This window comes from Hyalella azteca, unplaced genomic scaffold (assembly GCF_000764305.2).
Source record: "Hyalella azteca isolate HAZT.00-mixed unplaced genomic scaffold, Hazt_2.0.2 contig13683, whole genome shotgun sequence".
In the NCBI taxonomy this organism is placed as follows: domain Eukaryota; kingdom Metazoa; phylum Arthropoda; class Malacostraca; order Amphipoda; family Hyalellidae; genus Hyalella; species Hyalella azteca.
Genome location: NW_025943596.1, coordinates 120,781 through 147,410, shown reverse-complemented (window position 1 = coordinate 147,410; position 26,630 = coordinate 120,781). Strand labels below are relative to the sequence as shown.

The window sequence follows — 26,630 nt, the reverse complement described above, 5'->3', positions numbered from 1 at the left end:
CAAAATTCCTTAGAAAAGAACCTATAAGCCTTGCCCTGAACCAATAACAAAAGAACCATTAAGCCCCGCCGATGGAATTATATAGTCAGTAACCGGCCAAGAATGCGCAGCGTATCACAGGAATTAATTTTTCATGATTTCACTACCAAATTTATGTGAAATGTAATTCAAACGTTTTGACTTCTTATGATGTTGAGTGGGTGGAGAATGTTGCAAAAAAATTATTTTTTGAAGTAGGTTCTGTGAAGAATTCATCAAGTTTCGTTTTCCATGGACAGTTATATTTATGCTAAGGAGGCGGAGGCAGCTTGCCTAAATTTTGCTTATCTAATTTAACCGCAGAATTTTCTCGTTGCCAGCCTCAGACTTTCGGTGACAGGCTCAGCTGTAAGGGGATAAATTGGATGAATGCTAGGCCTAATTGGATGGAAATGAGCCAGTAAATTGGCTGCCTATCTTATTCAAAGAATTAGCCATCATTTACTTGTTTCAATTTATAATATGAGTGACATCATTCGTGGATGTCTTGCTCGGCTTGTGGAATGTAACTTTTTTATGAGGAACAAGTAATTAAATTTTCCCTGTCTCTTCAAGATAATATTGATTCTCATCGTTTTTTTTTTTTGGCTTTTGACCAAACGAGAGACTTGATCGAGTTTGTTGATCACAATATGTCAGAAGCCGAAACGGTTTAGATTGATTTTTAACCACCATTTAGATTTATTAACAATGCGATGAACCTCGTTCATTGAATCGATGAATTTCGTTCATCAAAGGCTCTCGTACGGGCCCTTTGTCCTGCGATGGCAGACGTGCCTTCACTGCTCTTTATGCTGCTTATAAACGTGCTCATTTCCCATGTTCTAAGGACAGTAACTTCTGTTACCAGGTCAAGGACAGGAATAACATTGAGATAATTTATCTGTTACCCAATCGTTTGACATCCAGCGGAAAGTTAAGGCCAGATAAGTTTCTAACTTGTACATTGACCAATTACTCTCATATTACCAAATCAATTATACTCCTATTACCGTTCAGAGCACGTTCGGTCAGCGTTGGGGGCGATTAATTGAAGTGTATCAAACATAATCCGTTTATTGAGACCGCTCGATGACTACTATATACTGTAGGCCGATACATATATAGGCCTGTACCTTAGTATCCACAACGAGTTGCTAATCTCCTCAACGTCAGTCATATCGCATCCCTTACTAGCACCTTGACCTACGAAGTTGGACCTCATTTGTAATGTCAAGCAACCCAGCTCATTCGATGATTCCGTAAGAGCCTAATTTATATTTTCTGCAGCCGACGTCTGTATGTTTCGCTGATTTACAATGATGCCATGAAATTTCGGTCTTATGGGATCGCGCTCAAACTTGTAACCTATTCACTTCTGGTGCTGTTTCAGAGACCCTAGCTTATGAATTTTGCTAAATAAAGGTTTCTCTTTCGAATTATCTGCGAAATCTCGCCTGTTCTTAGACCGAAGTTTTCAGCTGAAGTCTTAACGGCAAAATTATTCTGGCCGCCAAGCCTGCCCATAAATGTAACCGCCAAGTTAGTTGTGTTGGCTGCCAAATTTCGCCTAATCCGGCCAACGTGCCGTTGATGATGATAGGTGTAAATTGTTAATCCTTAATCTACATTTTTCTCTAAGGTTATGTCGTTCTAAAATTCTTCGTTCTGTCTCGTACAGTAACATTACGTGTCTTTTATATTTAGCTTTCATTCAGTTTCAAAATTTTTGGGACATATAATTGTTGAATTCCTGCAAACAATTTTTGTCCCTATTTATACCTCTTTTTCGGGGCGTTAATCTCCATTTTTCTTCTTATGTTTTACCGGGACATTCTTTGTCTCGTCCCGTAGTCCCGGTTCATTCCGAGGAAACGATTCCAAGACGCAGGAGTCAAATGCCGATGGGAGTGTATTACATTTGGACCATTCATTTGCACATGGACATTGGACAATTTATTGCATTGAACCAATTTTTATGCATTTGGACCAATTCACGTAAAAACTTATTATAAGTAAGTCCTGGAACTGAGTAACGTGCTTGTCATTAACTGAGACCTGCATTCCGTGTGCGCAGTGCGAGGCGCACCGCAGACCGTGTGGACGGAGGTGGGGGGCCGTGCAGAGCTGCCGTGCCCTGCGCAGCCTGCACTGCGGGGGGACCGCGCTGTGCTGGTGCTGTGGTACCGCGAGAGCCGCACCGAGCCTGTGTACAGGTGAGAGGGACCGCGCTGTGCTGGTGCTGTGGTACCGCGAGAGCCGCACCGAGCCTGTGTACAGGTGAGAGGGACCGCGCTGTGCTGGTGCTGTTGCGTCCAAGTTGATGCTCAACTTCTCGTAAATGTTATCCAATCTGAGTATTAGCCAACAGCCCAATTTCATCATAGATGGCCTAGCCTTTTCATCATAGATGGTAAGCTAAAATCAACTTTTAATAATCAAATTAAAAGTCAAAGTTACATATTATATCTCCTAATGTTTTGGATAATCTATTAACCGTACCTTTCCGGTGAGCGCACAATTGTATGCCATGCAATGTCATCTCCAATACATCTTTATAAGTTTGTTTTTTTCTTACATAATATAACATTACGCCTTAATTTTACATCTAAGAAATCTTAGCTGCGATACTTATTTTCATATTCTCGAACAGGTTTCAATTAAATTTCGACATCATTTCAGGCCCAAATGTTATCATCTACATCTCTTTTCATGATATAAATAAAGATGCGCGGAAATATTTCACGCATAAAATAATAAAATTTCTTGGGATAACTCAATGTTGTTGGATGCTTTTAAATAAACCGGCTCTTTTTCCCACGAGGCGCGCAAATGAATTGAACAAGAACTACTTGTTCCACTTACTTTCATTGAATGGTAATTATTTTTACTGCATTTTGTTGCGTCATTATGCAAATTAATGTGCATTGAATTAGGTGCTGAAGGATACTACATATTACATCAAGTCTCGTTATTGTACTCAGTTTTGATTTCGCGTTTCAAACGTTTCCATATTCTGAGGGTTTCAAAAAATGTAACCTTTTGAAAATAGTCAGCACTATTTTCCACTCCAAGTCCTGGCTTGTACAAAAACAAGGTAGAGTCAATTTAAATTTAATATCAGTGGTATATAGGCTACTGGAAAGTGTCCCGGACGCCTCACAGTGCATCCTGCATTGTAGGAATTAAATGTTGTCAACGGTAATAATGTGCTGATTCTGGATGAGTTTACCCAATAAAATGAGAACCTTAGACACGATGATGGTTTGGAAGGTGATGCGGAAGGTAATGGTTTGGAAGGTAAAGACAAATCTTGGCAGTGGGACGATGGTAATAAAAAATACCGCAGCTTTCCTGCGTCCCCCAGTACAATTTGTTGATGAGGGAAGACATAATAACTGTTCGATTGAAATTGATTGTCGCTAACGAAGAAGGTCATCGTGGATCTTTGAAAAAGTTTGTGATCTGATCAGGGTCAGGGGATAATTTAAGTCTTAGGGATTGATTCACTCACATTTGAAGGCTGAAAGGATAGGCCTTTAGTCGAAAAAAAAAAATTCCCTCCGCGAAATTAGATAGGCTATAAATTTCTGTATATGTTCTTTCTCTGATTTTATCATAGGACGGTTCAAAAAGAATTTATTTGAACCTTTTTTTTCAACTGCACAATGAAGGCTTGGTCATCTGGCTGCTCAAAATTAAGCCGAGGACAACCGTGGCTTTGAGTTTTAATAGTGCAAAGCACATTCAACATCCCTCGCAATCTCTTCAAAACTTGTAGAAATAAATGAAGCAAGGGTGCTAAAAAGATTTGATCAGAATCCTGAACAAACTGTTAGGTCTTTTGAATAAGAATAGGCAAAAGAACCTACGACTTTAAAAAGGAATAATCATTTGCAGCTAAAATAATAATGCCAGTGTTCAATTCATAAATTATATCAACTCATCCAGATTTGGAATAAATTAAAAGTAAGCAATTGTCTGCATTGTTCTTTGTTACGTTTTCATGGTACCTATCCTGAACGATTTCGAAAAAATATTATTCCCATGCTACATTATTATTTAATTAATAAGTGAGAAATTTAAATGTTTGTTGTAAGGCCAGTTGATAATATCTGAAAGTTTCAGCTTATTGGCCACCGTCTCGCATTTTCTCTTTAATTTGCATCCAATAATTGAAAATTTATTAACCGAAATATTTTTCATAACACGTGTGTGGTCAGTGAGATTGATGGGAGAATGGAGGGTGCAGAAGGCCTAAAATACGAGAAATATCTCCTTCAATTAAGGTATCCCTTTTTAATTGCTTTGTCATTGAAGAGACCATTTAAGATTTCCAATTAAAGCCCATTGCAAAAACCTTCGAAAATTAGCTTCAAACTTCATTCAAGCTTTCTTCTTCTGACGGCATATTATTTTTTCGGTCGAAAATATGGAATTATGAGGTTGATCACGTTTTTTTGGCGTTATTTTTGCCATGCATATAAAACTCTTCTAGAGACTGTTATCTCCGTGTACATGAAGGCTCCATTGAATTCCCTGTCGTATTTCTCTTGCTCGTCAAGCTCTGCCTCAGACTCATGCTGAGCTGGGAAATTAGCTCCCAATGAAGAGAATCCATATTTCTTGCCTCCAATTGCATTGACAGTTGAATTAAAGTTCGACTCTTCGTGAGAATGAAGGATCGTCAAATTCTCAAACTGATTTTCGAAGCATTAATAAAAACTGCAATTATTTCTGGTATCTATTTTCCTCACTCCACCCACTGCGAACTAATGATGGTACTATCATCACTTCCATTTATCTTTCTTGTTAAACTAGCAGCGTTCATAACTTCCATGGTTTGATTGTGGTTCCCACCAAGGTTAATCAGCTCTGAAAGATTTTTTCAATCGCTGCTGTACTTGCGGGGACTCGATGTGGATGACCGCATTCTTGACCGTGGCTAATGATAACAAATATTTTTGTTAACTCAATTCTTCGTCATGCTGAAGCTGTTCTTAACAGCTGTCTTCTGACAGCTCCACTTTTGAGTCTTATCCTCTATCATATGTAATTTTTTAATCTACATTGTAAAGTTCACCTCACAACTTTGTTTCAAATTCCACGCCCCAAACGTAATATTGACAATTCCTTTAAGTAATTTGACTTTTGAACAAATAAATATATACACCGGTATGATATGACAGATTTTTCTTGTGTATGCGCGTTTATATGCGTTATACGCAAATGTATATAAACAATTAGGTATTTTTTAAATTTGGTTGAGTTCCAGTGATGCAACACTTTGCTTTGTAATAACCAACATTTATACCACAAAACAACTATTTTCCAAAATAACTTTATTTTTTTAAAATAGCCGTAACCAATTAATTTTTATTAGATTTTTATGAATATAAATTTCATTATTAATTAATAGCACAGTTCAGTTTTTGCTCAACGGTGTTGGTATTTGAGTTTCCGTGCCACGTCTCAGGATCTTTCGGCTCTTCACTTCACTTAAAGAAATGCAAATGAAATCATAGAGGAACTCCAGCTCGGTAATCGGCCTGAGATAAATTTCCCCGGGAATGACCGCGCTAAACGTGCCGACCCTGGAACGCAATCTCGGTGATGATGGAGCGCTCGCCCGCTCGTTAACGCCTCGCTAAATCTTTTGAATCGGTCATTGGAATTGACGTATATTCCCTAGTTCAAATTGTTGTTAAGTACAATTTTACGATACCACTGCCATTAATGTCCCTGTCAGCTCTTCGTCATAACCTGTGAAATAAGAATTTTCTGTAATTGCGCGACTTGATATTTTTCTTGATAGTTGCTTATTTCAATTATCATTTTTAAATAGAAGTAAATGCATGAAATATTTTGATCAACTTTACAATTATTTTTAGTATATATTCCAAATAAACAACCCTGAAAGTTTTTTATGAAAGATTTCAATTTTTTTACGCTGAATATTAAATTTAAATAAGGGGACTTGAGTTCAACATGTCCGGCTTTATAGCTTTTTAGCCCACCTGAAACTGTTTATCGTTCGTTAATTTTGTGATCGAAATTAAACTTGCGGCTGATCAGTGTTTAGAATTTCTTTTAAGCTGACTGCGGTTTACGCTATTGAAGCGGATGGCGATACAGCGTCTCTGAATCAGTCTAGCGATCTAACCCGTGATGTAGAAAAGTTAAAAATGACCCTCTTTTACACGTACTCATCCCCACTCATTAATTACACTCATCTCAGCGCTCCTTAATTTCCAGGGGCCATACTTTCAAAACTCAGGGGCCTAGAGCTAAGTGAACGTAACTACTTACGCTCTATTTTCTTGTCTATGATTGTTGGATTTTGCTTGAAAGGCCGTCAATGATTGGCTGATGAACTTACGATCTCTTAACTTTTTTTGTGTACAGAACATCGGTATCGATCGGTACAGAACATCGGTATCGATCGGTACAGAACATCGGTATCGATCGGTTCAGAACATCGGTATCGATCGGTAATATATCGGTATTAGTAGAACATCGTTATCGTCACTCTTAATCCCACGATAAGTCGTGATATCGACCAGTACGTTACACGGGCCACAACACAAAGCATTAACACGAACCGTTTATGATGCGCAGCTACGACGCGCGCAACAACAACTTCGGGGACGGCGAGCGCTGGTTCGACGAGACGGTGCTGGGGCGGCGGGCGTTCTTCAAGGCCCTGGCGCCCGTGCCCGTGCTGAGCATCGAGCCCGTGGCCATGGACGACCACGGGGACTTTTCGTGTCGCGTCGAGTATGTCAAGTCCCCCACCACCACCGCCGCCTTCACACTCTTCGTCATCGGTAAGACAATTGCTAATCGATATGTTGCCTTACATTTTTGTTGTTTTGTTCCTAACTTTCCTAAACTGTTTGTGAACAAAACCTGAAAAGTGTGGTCTCATTTGTTCCCTGTTGTGCAAGATGTATTCATTAGAGATATAATATCTTACATATGGAATAAAATTTTTTACAATGTATAGAATTTGCAGGAATAATAAGCATGTAATGTGAACGCTGTCTTTATCTTACCCAAAACTTGAGGGTATACTTATGCGCACTCGATAGGAAATGAACTCTAAAAGTCTGAAAGCCTTGAAAAGTACATTTTTTTAATAAAGATGTTTCCACTTTTCCCTTGCGTCTTTTTTGCTCAGTCGTAGTCGCCGCCTGACTGAGTCATGGTCATACTTTCTGAATGACTGAGTGAATCATACTCATAGTCAGTCGCAGCGTGACTGAGTCAAAGTCTTAGTTGCCGCATGACTGAGTCGAAGTCTTAGTTTCCGTTTGACTGAGTCATAGTTGCCGTGTGACTGAGAGGAGCTCATCAGAATTCATCAGAACAAAGTCGCCGAACAGTATTCTTGAATCGGAAACAAAACTAGTTTTTTTTTTGTGGCAGCGCGGTTAAGCACCGCAAATTAAAAGCAGCTAGCAGAGATATAATTTTTCTGTCTTACCTGAGTGATGATTAGCGCACTGTTCACCTAATATTCACAGGTGCGAGGCTTCCGTCCTTGACTTACTTGCGTTTACTTTCATACCTTCTGCACTTCCTTATCATAAATCCTCCCTCATAATTGGCAGGCATATGTTCGCATGGGTTCTTAGCTCGCCAGTTAACCTCGAATTTAATAAAAAAAACTGTTAAAACGCAAATTTCTTCATTAAATTGATAAATCTGAGCAAACGCTCGACTTAGCGGCGATCAAACGGCGGCTGCAGCCGCTGCGCATCGAGATTGAGTGATAGTCTTCCGCGCCATACCAGCGCTTGTTTTTTTCTGAAACAGTTTTTTCTCAACATTTTACAGACTATGATATCTTCACTGAAATTTTCAATGTATGAAACCTTATAAAAAATTATTCTGGAGAGTGATTGGAAATTAAACAGGTATGCAACCGTACGCTTCTGTCTTGCACAAAATTGAAGTGCTACAAATTAATGGTTATAGCAGCCACAGATGCGTTTTGTGATGCTAAGTTAAAGTAGTAAGACGTTTAAAAACATCAGCAAGTCTTTACCATACGATACTCCAGTTTTTACATCATTAAAGACTCTTCGTGCCATTCTGGGCCTCTAATGGACTAAATTCCTTATCAGACTCGAGAGCAAGTCGAGTAAAAACCTGCACCAGCATATCAAACTGCAGCATCCTGATTCTTCTTTTCAAACACATTTTTTAGGTGAAGTGCATTTGATATTGCCTAAGGGATCAAATGAACTACGTTATAATACTCAATGAATAAGGAAACCTGTAAAATATTTTTTTTGGCGGTATTATTTCAGTAAAATGTAAAGAATCTACACTCAGTTTATGCTTGGCGGTAAAAAACTGCCTCACCCTTTAAGTCTTGAAAGTTTTATGGATGAGCCTTTCTGTCGGAAAAAGAACATTTCTAGAATTCAACACGTGTCATCTTTTACGAGCATTTCGTTCGAAACTTTTCTCAGATGACTCGCTGTTTCAATACGCACTTTACATCGACTCTGGCAATCTGCAGTTAACTGATTCATCGGAGATCTCCAATCAGCAAAAAAGTTTCTAGCCGTCGCATTGATCGAGGGCTTCGCGCACTCGCTCGGGCGCGCGCGGCGACGCGCGACGCCCGATGACAACTTAACGCGCTCAGGCGCTCGTAAAACATAATTGGATTTGCGATCCTGCAATCTCCATTGCCGACGATCGGGAACTTTGGCATCAAACTACCGAAACTTGAAAATGTGATGAGCATACGAACTTCAGTGGCATTAAATCGGCATATTTTGTGAGAAGGAACTTCAATTCCCTAACGCTTCATTATTTCCGATGTTATTCTCGTTTACCCAAGAGATAAAATATTATAATGATAAATCACTTGTTTTGCTTTAGATGAAATTTCTCAGCAGCATTTGTTTTCTTGATGAATAATGAACAGCGTTAATCCTCATGATTCCTGGAGTCATGAGCCGCATCATTATTAACCAAAATACCTTCATTCCAGCGCACAAAAAAACACACGGATAAGTGGTTACGGAACCGGAGCTTGATTCCTCAAACATTTGACTAGGTCATTACGAAACTTTTTATTAGGCCCCTCATAACTTGCTGCAATAACTCCATCGTACGACTCCCTCCTCCAGTGCCCCCCGGTCCCCCCACCATCACATGGAGCGGCCAGCCCGTGGTGGAGGCCGTAGGTCCTCTACAGGAGGGCCAACATGCGGAGCTCGTGTGTACGTCGGTGGGTGGCCGCCCCCCGCCCTCCGTCACCTGGTGGAAGGGGGACAAGAAGATAGGGGCTAGGGAGGAGGTGGGGGTGTCTGGTGGAGGTGTCATGGAGATCTCTTCGAAGATCCGCGTGTTCGGTGGAAGAGATCTCGCCTTCGTGCCGCTGAAGTGCAAGGCGCAGATCCACCCTCGCGGCGTCATCACCATCCCTCCACGCATTGCGTCCGTTACACTCAACGTCACGCGTGAGTCAATGCGTTATACCGTCACTTGAGCCTTCATATTTTAACCCATGGATAACCCTGATGTCACGAATGTTGTTTACTTGTTGGTTCTTATCCTGTGTGAAGTCATTTCAAGAAATAAACTAATGCGTACGGTATATGGTTATATGGGCTTGATCGAGATTGCCTGTGATGGCGCGCAGTCTTTTGGAAATTATTACAATCGGTGTTATCACCTATAGTATCTTTAATTATTGTTTTGAACAAAGATATAATAAGTAAGCCATATATTTCCTAAACATAGTTTTTATTTAACTAGCAGTAAAATATGTACAGACGCTCACAACTCTCATTTACTGCAACTCTCACATTGATAAATAATCATTGCTCATTTCCCTCCCCCCAGTTCCCCCCCTGCAGGTGGAGATCAGGGGGGGCGAGCACCCCGCCAACGAGGGGTCGTCGGTGCGGCTGGTGTGCGTCACGTCGGGGTCACATCCCCCCGCCGTGGTCACGTGGTGGAAGGGGGGCAGCCTCATCACCAGCGTCACGCACACCGTTAGTAACTCCTCACACTCTGTTACAATTGTTACAAGTTTGCCATTATGATTATTATAATGTCCATTTGACATGCAGCAACAATGTGAATTTTGGTCACGCACACCGTTAATAACTCCATTACGTTTATAAGTTTGCCATTATGATTATTTAAGGCAGGGTGGCCCAGTGGTTAAAGTTCAGAGAGTACCAAGATTGGAGCAGAGAGGTGCGGGTTCGATCCCAGCTCTGTGCGCCAGTTTCTGGTCAGAATCGGCGAGGAGGCCGGGCGGTTAAGCACAGCAGAATTGTAGCAGTGAGTTGCGAGTTCGAGACCGCAAAATGCTGCGAATGTTCTGCGATGTTATAAGAATCGGCGACAGGCCTACGGCCTAATAAACGCTGAAACCGCTATTATATATATTATATTATATATTATTATAGCACTTTACATGCACCAGCAATACAAATTTTGGAAACCTATTATCTGGTTTATCATCAGGTTGAATGCATTTTATATGAATATAAAAGCTCAAAATGAATTTCAAAGAGAGCGTGTGAATCTGTTTTAATGTTCATTTGTAAGTTAAATGCTAAATTAATCATATCGAGGTACATGTTAGAAGAAAACTTGAGACGTATATCGTTAGAAAGCAAGAATGTCATTTGCTACAGCACTTAATTATAATGCATTATTAAGCGCTATATTATTATATATAATGCATTATTAAGGAAGGAAATGTTAAAAATTAAAGGGCCATATTAAGGCTAAATATGAAATTAGTCTCAATGACAGTGAGTCGAATAAGCCATTTAATGATTCTTGACAACGAAGTTGATAGTATAGAAAAATGCCATCGCATCGAAGAATGCGATGGCATTTTTCCAACAATTGAAATACAAGACAAAATGTCTAACGCAAAGCTCTGAAATTATCACAAATGTATGCAGCAGTAGCAAGCAAAATAGAGTCGTTCAAGTTATGACCGACCTACGTACGATCTATCAAGTTATGATTTTTCAAGTTATGAGCGACCTGAACCGATCATTTAGGCGATCAAGTCAAAACATTTATAATAAGTCTCTAGGATAATTAGGTCCAGGGTACACCCTGCATCGTGGTCACTTGCCCAACGCTGACGTGTGACGCTTGTGAGGAAATGATGTCCCTGTAGCTCGGACGTTGCCAGGCTGAAGGTGGACTGTACATTATAGTTAATCCACGCCTTCTTTGCATTTCGTGCAGAACTCGCACGCGCAGTTGTTTTTAGTTGACCGACTATGTATTTTTTCTTTTTAAATAGTAAATTAATACACAATGAAATTTCTGTGATCTCGTACAAGATAAACAAAATAAATATTTAATGGGTGGGTAACTAGCAAACACTGCCCAATCGAATCTGAAACCTTATATTATGAATCTCTTTTTATCATTATATTATTATTGTTATTAATCTCGTACAAATCTCTCTCGATTTATGCAAGCTGTATTCAATTCTATTGTATCGAGAACGTTCTTTGATATAAGAAGCACGGGAAAGAATGTGTATATATGAGGTGTCGCAGCACACAACATATGCTGGCTATAACACATCGCTACAAATGCATCAACGACGCCTGTTTTCCCCATACGGTAGCACGGACGAGGCCAGTTCATTGTCTCTTCCTGCTGCTGATCATGTCTCGCAAAACGCCTACCTGGGCTCATCCATCTTCGCCCTGGAGTTACATAACCGTCAGCCCATTTGTTGCTGTCATCAGACTAGCAATGAAGCGATTTTTGTGGCCCTCTTTCTATATGGAGCTCACTTGCGTGCCCCGTAAAGCCGGCGCTTCAAGTATTCTCATATCGAGAATTTTTTCGCATTGCCGTGAATGACATGAAAGATGCGAGAAGCGGCGCAATGTAGCGCCTGGGCGCTGAGCGAGAAATGATGTCGAGGCGGGCGCACGTGAGCTGAAATATTGTACAGCGATTCTGTCGGCGTCTGAACAATCGGCACTGTTATATTCTTTTATGTTATGGTTCCTATGCTGTTCATATGGAATACAATTTATGTAATAACACTACAACTTCATCATCATCCATCTAAAGGCCAGTTAAAATGAACCATGTTTTCATACAACATTATTTAATGAAAGATTCATTCGCAGTCTTATTTGCGCTTCTCACAGAGAGTGCAGATTATGCCGAGCTTAGGAGTAATTGAGATCATATTTTCATGGGCTTAACTCCAATTTAAACTTGTACCAATTAAATTTGACACTCTCAGACACGCTCAGACATATACTGATGATACATTTTTGTCAAACTTGATGAAAGGTCTCTGGAAATATCTGGCAACAAGCGTGGCTTAACCATCATAATAATGTTAACTGCTGCGAGGCTTAACCATCGTGTCAGTGGCGACAAGCGTGGCAGGCTGCGAGGATGAAATAATCGTATTTCGTGCGACCATTCTTCCTTGTTATCGGGTGATTCACGAAAACTTCCTGATTTTAAAGTAAAAAAAAAAACAAAGATATCACTGCAATATGAATATCATTAAAAAAAAACAAAATATGAATTTTTGTTTCATTTAGTTTTGAAGATCACCTTGGACAAATGATGGCTTTATTGTCAAAAAGTCCAATCCAACTCGGGGGATCAGGCCGGCCAAAGAAGATCACCTCACAAGGAGATGAGGCGCTCCGCTAAATGCTGTCTCAGAAGATCCATTGAATATCCGCTGCGTGGGCTATGGCACCATCCTGTTAGAACCAGACGTCCCTGGCATTCATTCACATGCATTTCGGCGAGCAATAAAATCGTTTTTGATGAGTTCTTGTGCCTCAGACAATTTGCAGGAATGAAATTTCAGTTATTTGTAATAAGCTCGTACCGCACTGCTCTTCGAAATCCACAGAATAGCAGCGTGTTTACGTGCTGAACGGAATGGCGAACGCAGAAACGCCTCTAATTCTCTCTACGTTTTCGGGTCTTGTGACAGTCAGCTGACCACCAGACCCTCTTACATTCACATTTCCACTTGCCCTATATATGTGGTCACCCACGTAACAATCGATTTTCGATCCGGAACCCCACCTCTAGGAAGAATATACGGAACCGAGTACAGAATGCTCGTTGAGTAGCGATAATGGAACCGCCATTAGAAACGCACGCTGCTCACTTGTCCTATGCATAATGGCAACTGACTAGACGGGACACAAAACTTAATAACATTGCCTTTCAAATGAAAAACTTTTTGTTCTTTTCCTACAACATCTGGTAGCTTGGCGCGAAATACAAAGCAGGAAGTTTGCGTGAATCACCCTGTATTAGCTTGTCGCTCGCGTGCGTCCCGGCATTCGTAAAGCTTAACGTTTTCGAAATAAGTCTCGGAGGCTCGGATATTAACTTTTTACGACCTCATATTCGCAATAATTACAATACGAGCGAAAAAGCTAGGCAGCCTAAATTGGTTCACACTACTTCTTTTCCCCTAAATATATTCTTTATTCAAAATTACACACCCATACACACCCAGTACACAAGTAATCAAGAAAATTGCCTCTGAAACATTTATAGGCTAAGATCTCTTTCCTAGTGCAGCTTTCTGCAATTTATGCCGAAAACATTTAAAACTCGCAAAGGAAAATATATTTTCGACTTGCATATAAAAAATGACTTGACTTGAAAATTATGTAAACTATATCGTTTCTAATTAATGGTGCGAGTGAAAAGCTGAATGCTTGAAGCCAACAAAATATTGATCCTGCAAAATCAAAACGTTATGCGGCTTTATCATTGTGATTATAATTAATGTAATTCTAAAATAGATTTTCAATTAAGAGCTACTGCGAACCATAAATATTTCAGTCTTTAGCAATAATATTCTGGATTCCTTCTTTTTTCCCTCTGAATTTAGCTTTGAGTCAATTTTGCAGTTTATTCAGTGTTATCATGCCTGCGTTCAACAATTGCGGGTCGGCGACCACGACTATAATTAGGAGAGAACACGAGAAGCTGACAATGTTTCCCGAACTATTTTTTTACAATTTATACATAACTATAATTTTTTTAGTTCTAACCTGCTGCATGCAAACTCGGCCTAAATTTAATTCTTAAAAATAAAGGACAAATAGATTGGCTGGCATTGTTCGATCCTTTAGTTAAGATCAACATGCACTACGTACAACTCGCACTCTCATCGGTTCCATTGCGTCAGCGATATGCAAGGAAGGAAAACTTAGCCCTGAAACAAAATAATCTCCTTTTTTTCAGGTGGTACCTTTATTGCTGAATGATTTTGGTTGCGCTGAAATTTGTGTCTATTTACAACGGACAGATCAGGGACAAACTCACATTGATGTACGGATGGACGAAACTACTAAAATCCAAGACACAAATCCCGTTCCCACGAGACAAAGTTTGAGCCAAGAATTCTTCAGATCGTCTTCTGGCAACAAAGTTTTACTTAAACCTGGGCGTCTCTCGAGATCCGCAATTAGTGCGGAATGAGAGACTTTATTTCTTACAATCCTTAGCCTGTGTCGGACAACGGACTCGATTTTTCTCCTCTAGGTCCATTTTTATATCATTAGAGTGACTTGTTGTGCGATGGTACACTAAATTACATTATTAGCTCACTTTATGATTTCAAGTGCCCGAATTGCCTCAAAATTATTTGGACTCATTCTTCCATATTATATGCACAAGGACATATAATAAAATTAAATCCTTCATCCGAACATAGCCCCAGGAATTTGATGCAACTTTCTTCACCTCATTATCAGTAGCTGGCCTACCGAAGAGGGTTTTGTTTTAGAGTTTACAGGCTCGTACATTTGCAAGGATAAGCTCTTTAAATCAACCGTAATAACAATTTAGAAATTTCAATAGAATGATCCGAAAAAATTATCTTCTTTCTTGTCCGTTTTCTGTCAACCTGTAGATGGCTGACGGGGGCAACGTGACGTCAGCAGCCGTGGTTCTGTCTGTGACGAGCGAGGAGGACGGGACAGTCGTCACCTGTCAGTCCAAGAATCCCGCGTTACCCTCACCAGCCCTCACCGACTCCCTCACCCTCAGCGTCTTGTGTGAGTATTACAATTTCCGACTAAACGAAGCTCAACCTTCATTACTCTCGGGTCGTATCAGCGTCGCAATTGATTGCCTGTTGGTTCACTACGGCGTCAATCAATTTATTATTCCTAATCATATTAACTATTGATCAATTTCTTAATCCTAATCATATAAACTATTAATAAATTTCTTATTCCTAATTATACTAACCATTCTCGCTGCGCAATGCCAATGAGAGTTCCTTATCTCACCTTCATAAGCTCCCACTGTGTATCAAGTGGCGGGGATCGTTGTAAGTTTTATGTGTGCCATCGAGTCATACTGCGCGAGCCATGCGCTTGCTCGAATGCATTTTCGCGAATATCAAGTGAAATGCCATATACATTGAGTTTACTTAGCATGTAAAACGTTAAATAATAAGAGTTGCAGTTAATATAATTAATCAATCACTCGTGCTTGTCCAAACAAGGTTTAAACAATTATTAGAAAAATTTCCTCGATGAAAAATATCCTCCACGTTGAATATTTTGATAAATCGTTCCAAGAAATTCTTGAATTCTTTGGAATTGAATTTATTGTGCCACCATTTACCTGATTGCTTCATAAACTTCAGCGCGTCGGTAATCACTTTTGTGGGATCATTAATTATTTTTAATTGCTAATTGGTAGTTCGGTGCAATTATTTTCCCGATAATGATGTGCTCTTGCCGTCATCTCACAATAAATATTGTGTGACTATTATCCCCGCAGCGAGCGTTAATTGCTGTTGATTTAATATTTCTGAACGACCGGTGCATTGTTTTAAGCTGGTTAAATTGCTTATAATTTTTACCAGAATCCTAGCATATCTGCACTTGTTTTTCTAGCAAGGAAGTAATTTTAGACCAATTCTCAAACAGTTGAAGTTACGCTTGACCAAATTCAAACATTAATGTTTAACAACTCGTTCAATTTGGATCTGCGAAATGAACATCAGAATCGTAGGAGGAAACAGCTGTGTAATTAAGCATTGGCTTGTTTATTCATCAGATTTTTGGGATCCTCGCTGGAGACAAGGCTTTGTTGAATGGGACAAATATGCAGGTTTTGATTATACGCTTCTTAGCTCTCTTGCTGCATGCTCTGGAATTACAGAAACTCAAACTTTCATCCGGAAACAACATATAATTTACCAACTGCACTCCATGGGGTAATAGAAGTGTTCACCACTTGTTTGATGTTACCGAATACTGGCAGGAGTTTTAATGAAGCCAGGCAGATTATTTCGCTGCACACTCGCTCCTAATTGCACCGGACCATTGGTCTCATTTTGCAGCTCAGGTAATGAGAGCGCCCAAACAAAGACTGAAACTCGGCGCTGATGGCTCTCCAGCAACCCGGATTCCATCAGATGTGCGTTAGGCTTGCAATTCCCGCTTAAGAGAAGCACTACATTCACCTTTATGCCCGCCCCTGCCCAAATCTGCCCCGTTACTGGGCATTATTGGAAGCCATATGCTGGGCATCTTCGAGGCGTCGATAAAGGGTGTTATCTCTCGGCAATTTGAATGGAAACATCACCTGCAGGCTCGCTTGGCGGCAAGTGCTTGCACTCTCTGCGTTTATTAAATTGTAGGTTCCAGTCAGGATTTTATTGTACAGCTTCTCTAATTGTGTGTAGGTATTTTATCAACATGAATGAAATAGAAATTAAATTACATGCCGGGCAAGGCGCGGGCGAAACGTTATTAATATGTTGACAAATTAAATTCAAAGTGCGTTCCACTCAGGACAACTAAAATAAGATTCTATGCTTAAATATTCATAGATGAGTATACAAATATAAATTTATATTTTTGAATTTATGTACTTACGATATATGCAGCAATTTACATTATCTAAATATGATTGCATTACCCACTCTATACAAGGAACTTATCAACTATAAAATTATAAAAATGTACATATTTTCCAGCCTAATTTGCTGGTCTCTGAATTACACATTTATTCCAGTGAAAATTCATTAGATACTTCAGGATGAAAAACTTTTCTCGAATGATATAATTTCGAAGAAACCTTCAATAGAGTACCTACTATCCATAATTTTATACAAAATTTCTTTCACGTTGAAAATAGATGAAGTTTCTGGACACTGACTTGATACTCTTTAATATTTTTTTATCTACCTTGCGATTCAATGTTAAGCTATCATTTATGATCGTTGCGATTTAATCTATCATTTTTCATTGCCTCGATGACTCAAAAGAATCTTGCTTAATTTTCACGCACCCACTTTTTAAAAAAATCCGGAGGTATATCTTTTCGTTGCACCGCTTATTTGGAGACCGAACGACATCTCAATAAACGTAAGTTGACGAACACAAATGCATCGTTGGCACTTGTCTGGCTTCAGCTGCGACTGGAACAATGCGTGGTAGCGAAATCAATTGGATTTCAATCACGAAGGTAAATAATCTAGCATTATTGAGGCTTGAGTGTGTCGTGGCGGCGCTCGCTGCGCCGGAACAAGTCCTCACTCTTGGTCCCGCGCTCCGTCTCGTGACCGCTCCTACATGAGGTCCGTGACGGTCGATGTGACCTTGCAGGCGAGCTAATTAATGGCCTGCCTCGGTTCACGTCAGAGTTTGTAGGCACGTCTGTACAGTGTACAGGTAAATGTATTTTACATTACATGCAGCGCGGCAGTTTAATTCGAATTATGGCAGACAGAGCTTGCATTTGTGTTGTAACGTTTGATGATGACAAGGCACCGAAGACCCATCATATCACTTCATTACTGCGGTGCTGGGAGCTTTCTTACACTGTATTCCTTACATGTTCGCGTAAAAGATTGTGTGCGAAATTACTCTGTAATCGCTACAGTGAATGTTCGCCTGGCTTACCTGTAGCCTCACGAAAGTTCCATCAGCCCCACCAGCACTGCCGTGAAAGTTCCTTCTCCACTCAATCTTTCCACCATGAAAGTTCCATCAGCCCCACCATCACTGCCGTGAAAGTTCCATCAACCCCCACCATCACTGCCGTGAAAGTTCCTTCCCCTCTCACTCTTTCTGTTACGAAACTTCCATCAGCCCCTACCATCACTGCCGTGAAAGTTCCTTTACCTCTCACTCTTTCTACCATGAAAGTTCCATCAACCCCCACCATCACTGCCGTGAAAGTTCCTTCACCTATCACTCTTACTGCCATGAAAGTTCCATCAACCCCCACCATCACTGCCGTGAAAGTTCCTTCACCTATCACTCTTTCTACCATGAAAGTTCCATCAGCCCCCACCATCACTACCGTGAAAGTTCCTCTACCTCTCACTCTTACTGCCATGAAAGTTCCATCAGCCCCACCATCACTGCCGTGAAAGTTCCTTCACCACTCACTCTTTCCACCATGAAAGTTCCATCAGTCTTCACCATCACTACCGTGAAAGTTCCTTAACCTCTCATTTTTACTGCCACTGCCATGAAAGTTCCATCATGGAGTCCGTGAAAGTCACCCCTCACCGCTCCCCTCGCTTCTCCCTCAGACGAGCCTCGCGTGGAGCTGCAGGCGCGGGACTCGGTGACGCAGCTCAAGGAGGGCGAGTCTGCAGAGCTGCTCTGCAGGGTCCGTGCCAACCCTCCCGCCCACCTCTACGCTTGGTACCTCAACGTCAGTGTCGAAAATAATATCTATTCTCATGATGTTGTCAGTAGCTTCAGTTGTATCCCTCAAAGTCGTTACCTAGCAACCTAAACGCTGGGCAATCGTAAAATTGTAGAAGACTCAATGCTCATTCATTAAAAGCTATCAAACTTCTCCTGTTTAAACCTTTATTGGGCATAGATAAAATCAGGATCTCATCTGGACTATACATCGGTTAGTTATTAAGTGTGAAGCGCTAGTAGGGAAAAAAGACCAAAGTATTAAATCTTGAATTGTCCCATAGCTTCTTAGTAACGTCTTATGGAAAAAAATATAACTCAGCACTCACTGCAGTGAGTGACAGAGAGCGCATTTTCTCGTCGACGAAAACTTGAGGTCACGGACGGACGGACAGACAGACAGACGGACATGGCGAGCACAATAGTGCATTTTTCCATAAATGAGAAAATGCGCTGAAAACAGTGACTGCACGAAAAATAAACATCTAATTCAACCAATCAATGGAATAATGTGACTCAAAAAATTTAAGCCTTAACGTTCTATTCCACATTTCCAATAATAATGCCAACTTTGTTGCATACATTTCTATGGTGAACTTTTAATTAGTATCATCCATTGAAGAGTTGCTTTTGCAGCACTCAGCGGCTGAAAGCTAGTTATGCTCTTGATTTTTAGCGCATTTTCTCATATATGGAAAAAAGGTGCTATTGTGCTCGTCATGTCCGTTCGTCCGTCTATCTGTCTGTCCGTCTGTTCGTGACTTCACGTTTTCGTCGACGAGAAAATACGTTATCTGTCACTCGCTGCAGTGAGTACTGAGTTAAATTTTTTTGTGATTATACACTGTACCCTGAGGGTTGAAACGACTGCACGACTCGAGTAATAAGGATTTTAGGCTACGTTTGAGTAGTTTGAAGTTTTGAGAACAGTTTCATTTCCATAAGATTTGACTGGTTGACAATTTTATGGTGCTATTCTTATCTTAAATCGGAATTTGCATTCCAGTGAAAAATTAACGGTCTTAATGAAATTAATTGAGCATAATTAATCGAATAATAATTTAACCATTTATCGGCCTTAATTAATTAATTAACGGTATTAATTAATCAATTTCTATGTTTTCTTTTAAGTGTCATTATACCTGAATGAGCACACGTCATTTTATTATTTTTTTCATTTAGACATTGTTTTTATTCCGTGAGTAGATTACCAATAAACTTACCCATTGAACCTGCAAATTATTTCTGGATACCACCATCCCTTCGGACGATATATGTATATAAATTAATTTATGCGATAGATAAATCAATAACGATACGTCAGTAAATAAATTGACCTGAATAAGCAAACACGGCTATCCCTCTTTGAATGAATCCCAGGTATAATCATTAATTGAAGACGTCGTGATAGACTTTACTCGACAACACATAAACTCAAAGCGAGAATTTTTCCAACAACAATTTGTATTGAACAAACGAGAAGGTGCTCGCCTATAATGAGATGAATCCTTGCATGTGTGTCAGGGAGCGGCCGTGGTGCAGGACTCAGTGACGGTGGTGAGGGCGGGACGGCTGAGCCTGCCGTCTGTACGGCCGCACCAGGCAGGCCGCTACACCTGCGAGGCCACCAACATCATCGGCGCCACCACCAGCAACGCCTTGCACATCACAGTCCTGCGTGAGTGATGTGCTCTACTTCACTCAAGTGCGTGTCATAATGTACGAAAATTATAGGTACGGTTTACTAATGTACGGCTAGTGAACGTCGTCGAATGGTGGTGGTGGTGATGCGATAGCATTATAAAATTATAAAATGTGGGAATGAGGATGGTGAATATTATTATAGAATATTTGAGTGTGTCGGGAGACTCTCGTGCTGTCATGCCCTGGTTTCATGTTAAGCTAAGGTTATGCTCAACTTATCATGCTTCGGCCAACATACACCGGGGAAGTTATTTTGTTATTTGAGTTTAAGCCTATTGGACCAGATAGCTTTTAGCGGAATACATTTACAGACCTCTCAGAGACCAACGGTCAGTGTTGAGTTTTGCGGCAAAATCTGCCCTGTCAACATCGATGAATGTGGCTTGGCAATTTTGGGCAATATGCAGTATTTTTATTTCTAATAGTGCGTATAGTTGAATGTAAAGAAATTAAGTTATGTATTGTTCAAGAGCGGCGTCTGTGGAGTCACGTACTAGTTTGTTGTTGTCTTGGTAGACGTAAATCAAAACTTGCTGTAGGCTTTATGGGGACTTAAACGTATGCGCAAATTGCGCATTGAATTTTTTTTGTTAGTAATCTATTTGCTGTGTAGTGCGATTTGATCAATCGCATGGCATTGAATGCGTGTTGACAGAAATCGTGGTAGTGATCAGAGTGTGATGAATGGTCACATTCTGTGTGGGTTTTGTAATTAAATATTATTAACGTGCGGTTATATCGATGAACGAGTAAATTTTTAGGTTGATGATGTTTAGGTCTTCAAAGGATTAAATGTCAGTCAATGTGAATTATCTGGTATTGCTGGCTTGTTGATTATGTTGTTTTGGGATTTGCCGGAAACACATCTATAGGTACTTCCCTGATATCTCATAATACGATCCGATATCTACGATATTTCATTATACGAGACATTATATAAGACATACGAGACATGTAATTGATCATTGGAACATTTACTCATTTCATCCTTTACAAATTTAACCTAACCTAACATACACAGGTACTGATGCTTTCAAATGCACTTTATGTAATGATAAAATTTTATGGTAGCTGCTATTATGATTAAATGTCCCAATGATAAACTGCTATAGTGTTGAAATGTCTCGTATGATGAAGTGTCTCGCTGACCATGAAGGTGTTGTGAACATAGGAGTCCCTGAGGTTGAATGCTCTGCTGAGAGTAAACCTAGGCTAGTAAACCTTATCTAGTTGTTTTGAACCGAAATTTTATACGCTGTTGTTGCAATAATTCGTGTGTTGTTGGCCGCTACAGACAAGCCTCGCTGCGCCAAGGGCTTCCAGTCGCGCAGTTTTGACCCGAAATTTTATGCTCTGTTGTTGTAATAATTCGTGTGGTGTTGCCGCTACAGACAAGCCGCGCTGTGCTAAGGGCTTCCAGTCGCGCAGTGAGCGCGTGGCGCGCGGTGACACCGTACGGGTAACATGTCGCGTGGACGCCTCGCCCGCCACCAGCCTCGCCTACACCTGGACCCGCCTCACCGACGACGGCCGAGAGACGCTCCTGCCCTACATGGTCAGTGCTGCGGGGTGACTGCGATAACTCGGGGGCCGTTTTGCGGTTGACATCATTGTAGGTCTTATATAGATCTGTGTGTTAACCATGGAGTCTAATGTTTATTGATTGGATTCCTACTTATAAAGCATATTGTATTACCTTGTTTAACTTGTTTTGTTTGCTATTGCGAAGCAGTGCATGTTGCTTCGGTAGCGAATGACGTGTTTCATGCGATTATTTATGAAAACATCGATGTTTGCAAAACAATTTTAGAACTATGCATATATAAGTTAATACGCGATGGCCTTGAATTCGTCCATGTAATAAATCAACAACATCATAACATTAGTTAAGTGAAGTATCTGCCATAGAAGTGCGTCCTTTAAAACATCTTTCACGCTCCAACATGGAGTGGGGAAGTCAAGTCCCGCATGCCTGCTAGTCTCTCCCCTTCCTTCTTTCTCCTTTCTCCTCTTTACGTTCACACTCTCCCAACAAATAGAAATTAATACAATAAATTTATTGTGTTTCATCCAATCTTTATTTTGTTCTCGAGATTTTGCCGTTTTTTGCATCGAAGGGTGGACCATTTTATTTATAATTCCTCCGTGCTATTTCAACTACTGAATGCCATACGTTTTGATCTTCTATTAAGTTATCTCATTCCTCTTGTCAGTTTTTAATTACGTATTCTTATGTAAGTCAATTCTTCTGATAATTTGAGAACAATCCGTAACCAGGAAGCCATCCACGAACTGCGCGCGAGCTTGAATGTTATTTTTCAGGGAACAATTCATTCCCAATGGATAAAACAAATTTGTCATTTCGAAAGAAGTTTGAATGAACAAATGAAATTCGCACTTCGCGAATAAAGCGAAACTTATGTGAAAAAATGAATTTAAATTGCCCTAAAGATTATCCAATATGAGTGCGCTGTGATTTAATTAAAAATACGATAGAATCATACACAAACTGTGCGATCTAAATGAACATCTTTCATTTGCATCTTAAGTGTCGAATTCTGTATCAAAGAAATTAGTATGTCTTAAGTGCGAAATTCGGGGAATTGTAATTAGTTCCATCATCCGTGTGTTTAGAAATTCGTTGTCTTTATAGTACATTAATTTCGAAGCGATACGAGTTATTGATCTATTTATTTAAACACTGACCTTCTGAAGATTATTCAACAAACTCATGGGGATTACGAGCTTAATCATTACCTCAAAGAACTCTAATTGCACGTTATAAGGAAATTACAGCTCGAATACTTTGAGGCTAACCGAACAAACTAATAGCTAAATTAGCTTACTATTTTTAGTATACATAATAATAGGAAATAATGAAATGGGAAAAATTACCAATATAGCGCTCAAGACATGTAAAAAAATTAATTAAGCTGTTATATTCATGGAGTAGGAAAGTATTGGGGCTAGACAGCGTCCCATAGAAATAGAGAAAACTAGGGAATGGACATCTGCGGAGGTATTTTGGAAAACCGCTGGTAGAAAAAGAGTTTCGAGCAGGAAAGAAACAATCGACTACACCTGAGCTGCTGTAGTTAACTTGATTTTGAGCAGTATCAGCCAATATGATTAAGACAATACCAGCCACGAAGGTTGTGAGTCAATTTAAGAAGTGACGTGTAGAGATGAACGGAAGACGCGTGCTGTCGATCGCCGCGGTCATCGCAAATATCGCGCGAAACCATCTAGCAGTTTCGTGAGACGGATTAATAAGCAAAAATAATATTGTTAAGCAGAATGAGGGTTAACCAAAATTAAGTATCTACCATTCTTGTCTTGATTTATTGAAAAGTCTTCCTATGAGTGTCGGGAAATGTATGAACATTTAATTCTGCTGCTTTTCCTCAATGTGAATCGCGTGTTTTCATTCAGTATGTCTTAAAATAAGCCTTTTTGAAGTTATTCGCCAAAATTGCTCTATTATGAAACTCATTTGCTCTAAAATGTCACCGGTGAGAAATTATACGACACTTCAAGGAAGGTTTAAACAAATGAAACGGCTTCAAACTCATTCCGAGTTTAGGTGACGACGAGCCATGACGGCATCTTCTTCGTTCGTTTAATGATAAAAGAGATGCCGGCAATAGCGAAAAGTTAAACTAGGCAAAATTTCTTCCAGGAACTTTTATCGGCAAGTGCTTGCAGGAATTACTTTTCGCTAGCGGCAAATGTCAAACAATGTTTGTCTGAGCTCTGTCTAGCTGTGGCGCTTGAGCCTCAAGGCGATCGTTATTGCCAGCCATGCCAGAATGCTACAGGCATTAGCGTGTTCTAGAACAAATCACGCTACTCAAAACTTGAAGAGTAACGATGCTGATAACGTGTGTGGGAAAAGTTTCGATGTAGAACTTGAATCATGGCGCAAGTCGTTCGATTAATGTGAATTTTGCAAAGATCTTGTGTATCACATTTTAATCTGCTTGAATAAGAAGGACAGGGAACCATTTACAGGAGGCGTAATTCTCCTGAAATACTTCCTTCAGTCAGTCCTCCCTCAGTATGTACGCACGTTGAACCGTATTCATGCGGAAAATTCTCAAAACAAGTTCTAAATAAATTTATCAAAATGTTAACTCGCGCGCATGAATCTGCTTTGATTTTATTTCTGGCTCCTAATGATCTATTGGCCACTCGCATGCCTGCATCTGCACCAACTTTGTTTCTGGCTCCTATTTACCTTGTGTCAAACTTCCACGTTATCGTCTGCGTTAATTTAATTTCAGGCTTCCAACTACGGTATCTTACGTCCAACTTTCCGCCTAAATGTGAATCAATTTTATTTCAGGCTCTCCCAATTATCTTCTTCTCAACTCGTACTCTAGTGTGTGCACTTTAAAATCATTCTAATCTTCTATCATCTTTTGGCCAACATGCACGCCTGTTACTGAATTAACTGACGTGATGGACATTAAGTGTTCTAATTGTAATTCATAGATTGTAATTCAGAAATCGAAACATAAGGTCGTCGAAGAGAGCGAACTGGACTCGCTCTGAAGATGCAAATAACAACGAAGTCATTCCTCACAAGACAATAAGTGAACTAAATTGTGATGTTTAAATAAGACATGCATCGGAGACTTCAAAAATAATGGAGCGTTGATGAGTTTGACAGCACCATCGATAGGAGCATATTTTGATCTTGATAAGAAGTATAGCTTTATCAGTAGATGACATAGCTTGCATTGTCACTTGAATACCATGCCGAATTCTTCAGCACATTGCCATCAGAGCCGTAGAGCGAACGCCATCTTCTGCCTGTTCAGGACGAGTCATCATATCGAATCTTTGTAATAGATTTTTTCTGACAGACCCTTCGCAACTATTCTAGTTCATTTGTATAAAAATTGCCTGACTCACTATTAGAAACTTTCACATCCAAATTCAATACCATTTTTATATAAACGGCTATTTTTTCAATCGCCTCAGACTCGTGCACGCTTATATCACGCTCATATTGGTGTGTATTTTCAAGTGATCAGAGTTGGTGCTTGCATATAAGGTTCATTTGGTGTGTTTTCTTAAGTGATCAGATTTGGTGCTTGCATATAAGGTTCATTTGGTGTGTTTTCTTAAGTGATCAGAGTTGGTGCTTGCATATAAGGTTCATTTGGTGTGTTTTCTTAAGTGATCAGAGTTGGTGCTTGCATATAAGGTTCATTTGGTGTATTTTCTTGAGTGATCAGAGTTGGTGCTTGCATATAAGGTCCATTTGGTGTGTTTTCTCAAGTGATCAGAGTTGTTGCACGGTTCCTGTACAGGCCACAAACGATGGGCTGACTTCGACCATCGAGGTGACGCCGGTGGCCGTCGCCGACTACCAGACGCTTGTGTGTCGGGCGGCCAACAGCATCGGGCGGCAGCAGGAGGGCTGCCAAGTCACGTTGATACCCTCAGGTCCTCCCGACCCGCCCTACGACTGCAGGGGCGAGGCTGGTGCAGAGAAAGGCTCGCTGGTTGTCACCTGCATTGAGGGATTCAACGGTGGCCTGCCGCAGCAGTTCACGTTGCAGGCGTGGCAGAGTGACACGCTCGTCGCTAACATGACGAGGTGAATTCATCAATCCTTCCTGTCCACGCATGAATGGTGGTGCTAGAAGGAGCAATGTTATACCAAATGCTCGAATCCTTAGTTAAAATTAATAGTTTTAACCATTCACGGAAATTTTTAGCCATCTCGCTAACACGTGTTGAGTTGCTCTCATATGACCAAGGGATGGTGGAGGAAAATTATTAACATAAGATCAAACGACGGCATTCAAACACGAACGCTGAACATAATGAATCAAGGCGCAGTTTATTAATTTCTTGTGTCCCATGCACAGAAGAATTATTCTCTTGTTCCTATAAGATCAATAATACTTCATGTAATTATATTGTAGGTGAGTGACTAAATTAATATTTTTCGCATGATATAGCTTTATTTACCTCTAAATTTGACTAGCAAGGGACAATTCCTAAATAATTTACGATCACGGCACTCAATGGTCTTTCTTCGTCATTATTTTGAATGTGAACATATTGCAATTCCATCAATTTGGCTCGAGAAAAATTAAGAAGAATTTTCTTAGCTTTCTACGTGAAATTTTTTTTTATTAGATAATACCCTGTAAAGTCTAGACAATGATGAGCCTCAAATGAGTCCAAAAC

At 40.2% G+C, this 26,630-nt stretch overlaps 1 protein-coding gene across 1 annotated transcript in view; it reads left to right on the top strand.

The window, feature by feature from the left end:
- The first annotated feature begins 2,246 nt into the window (after positions 1 to 2,246).
- Positions 2,247 to 26,630, top strand: part of LOC108678755 (nephrin) — a 28,790-nt gene continuing 4,406 nt past the window's right edge. The window contains exons 1-9 of the mRNA XM_047883779.1: positions 2,247 to 2,298; positions 6,637 to 6,845; positions 9,168 to 9,500; positions 9,886 to 10,037; positions 14,951 to 15,095; positions 18,602 to 18,726; positions 20,244 to 20,397; positions 21,815 to 21,978; positions 25,742 to 26,031. Coding sequence (XP_047739735.1) covers positions 6,761 to 6,845; positions 9,168 to 9,500; positions 9,886 to 10,037; positions 14,951 to 15,095; positions 18,602 to 18,726; positions 20,244 to 20,397; positions 21,815 to 21,978; positions 25,742 to 26,031 — 1,448 coding nt within the window. The 5' untranslated portion in view covers positions 2,247 to 2,298; positions 6,637 to 6,760. The remainder of the gene's footprint in view (positions 2,299 to 6,636; positions 6,846 to 9,167; positions 9,501 to 9,885; positions 10,038 to 14,950; positions 15,096 to 18,601; positions 18,727 to 20,243; positions 20,398 to 21,814; positions 21,979 to 25,741; positions 26,032 to 26,630) is intronic.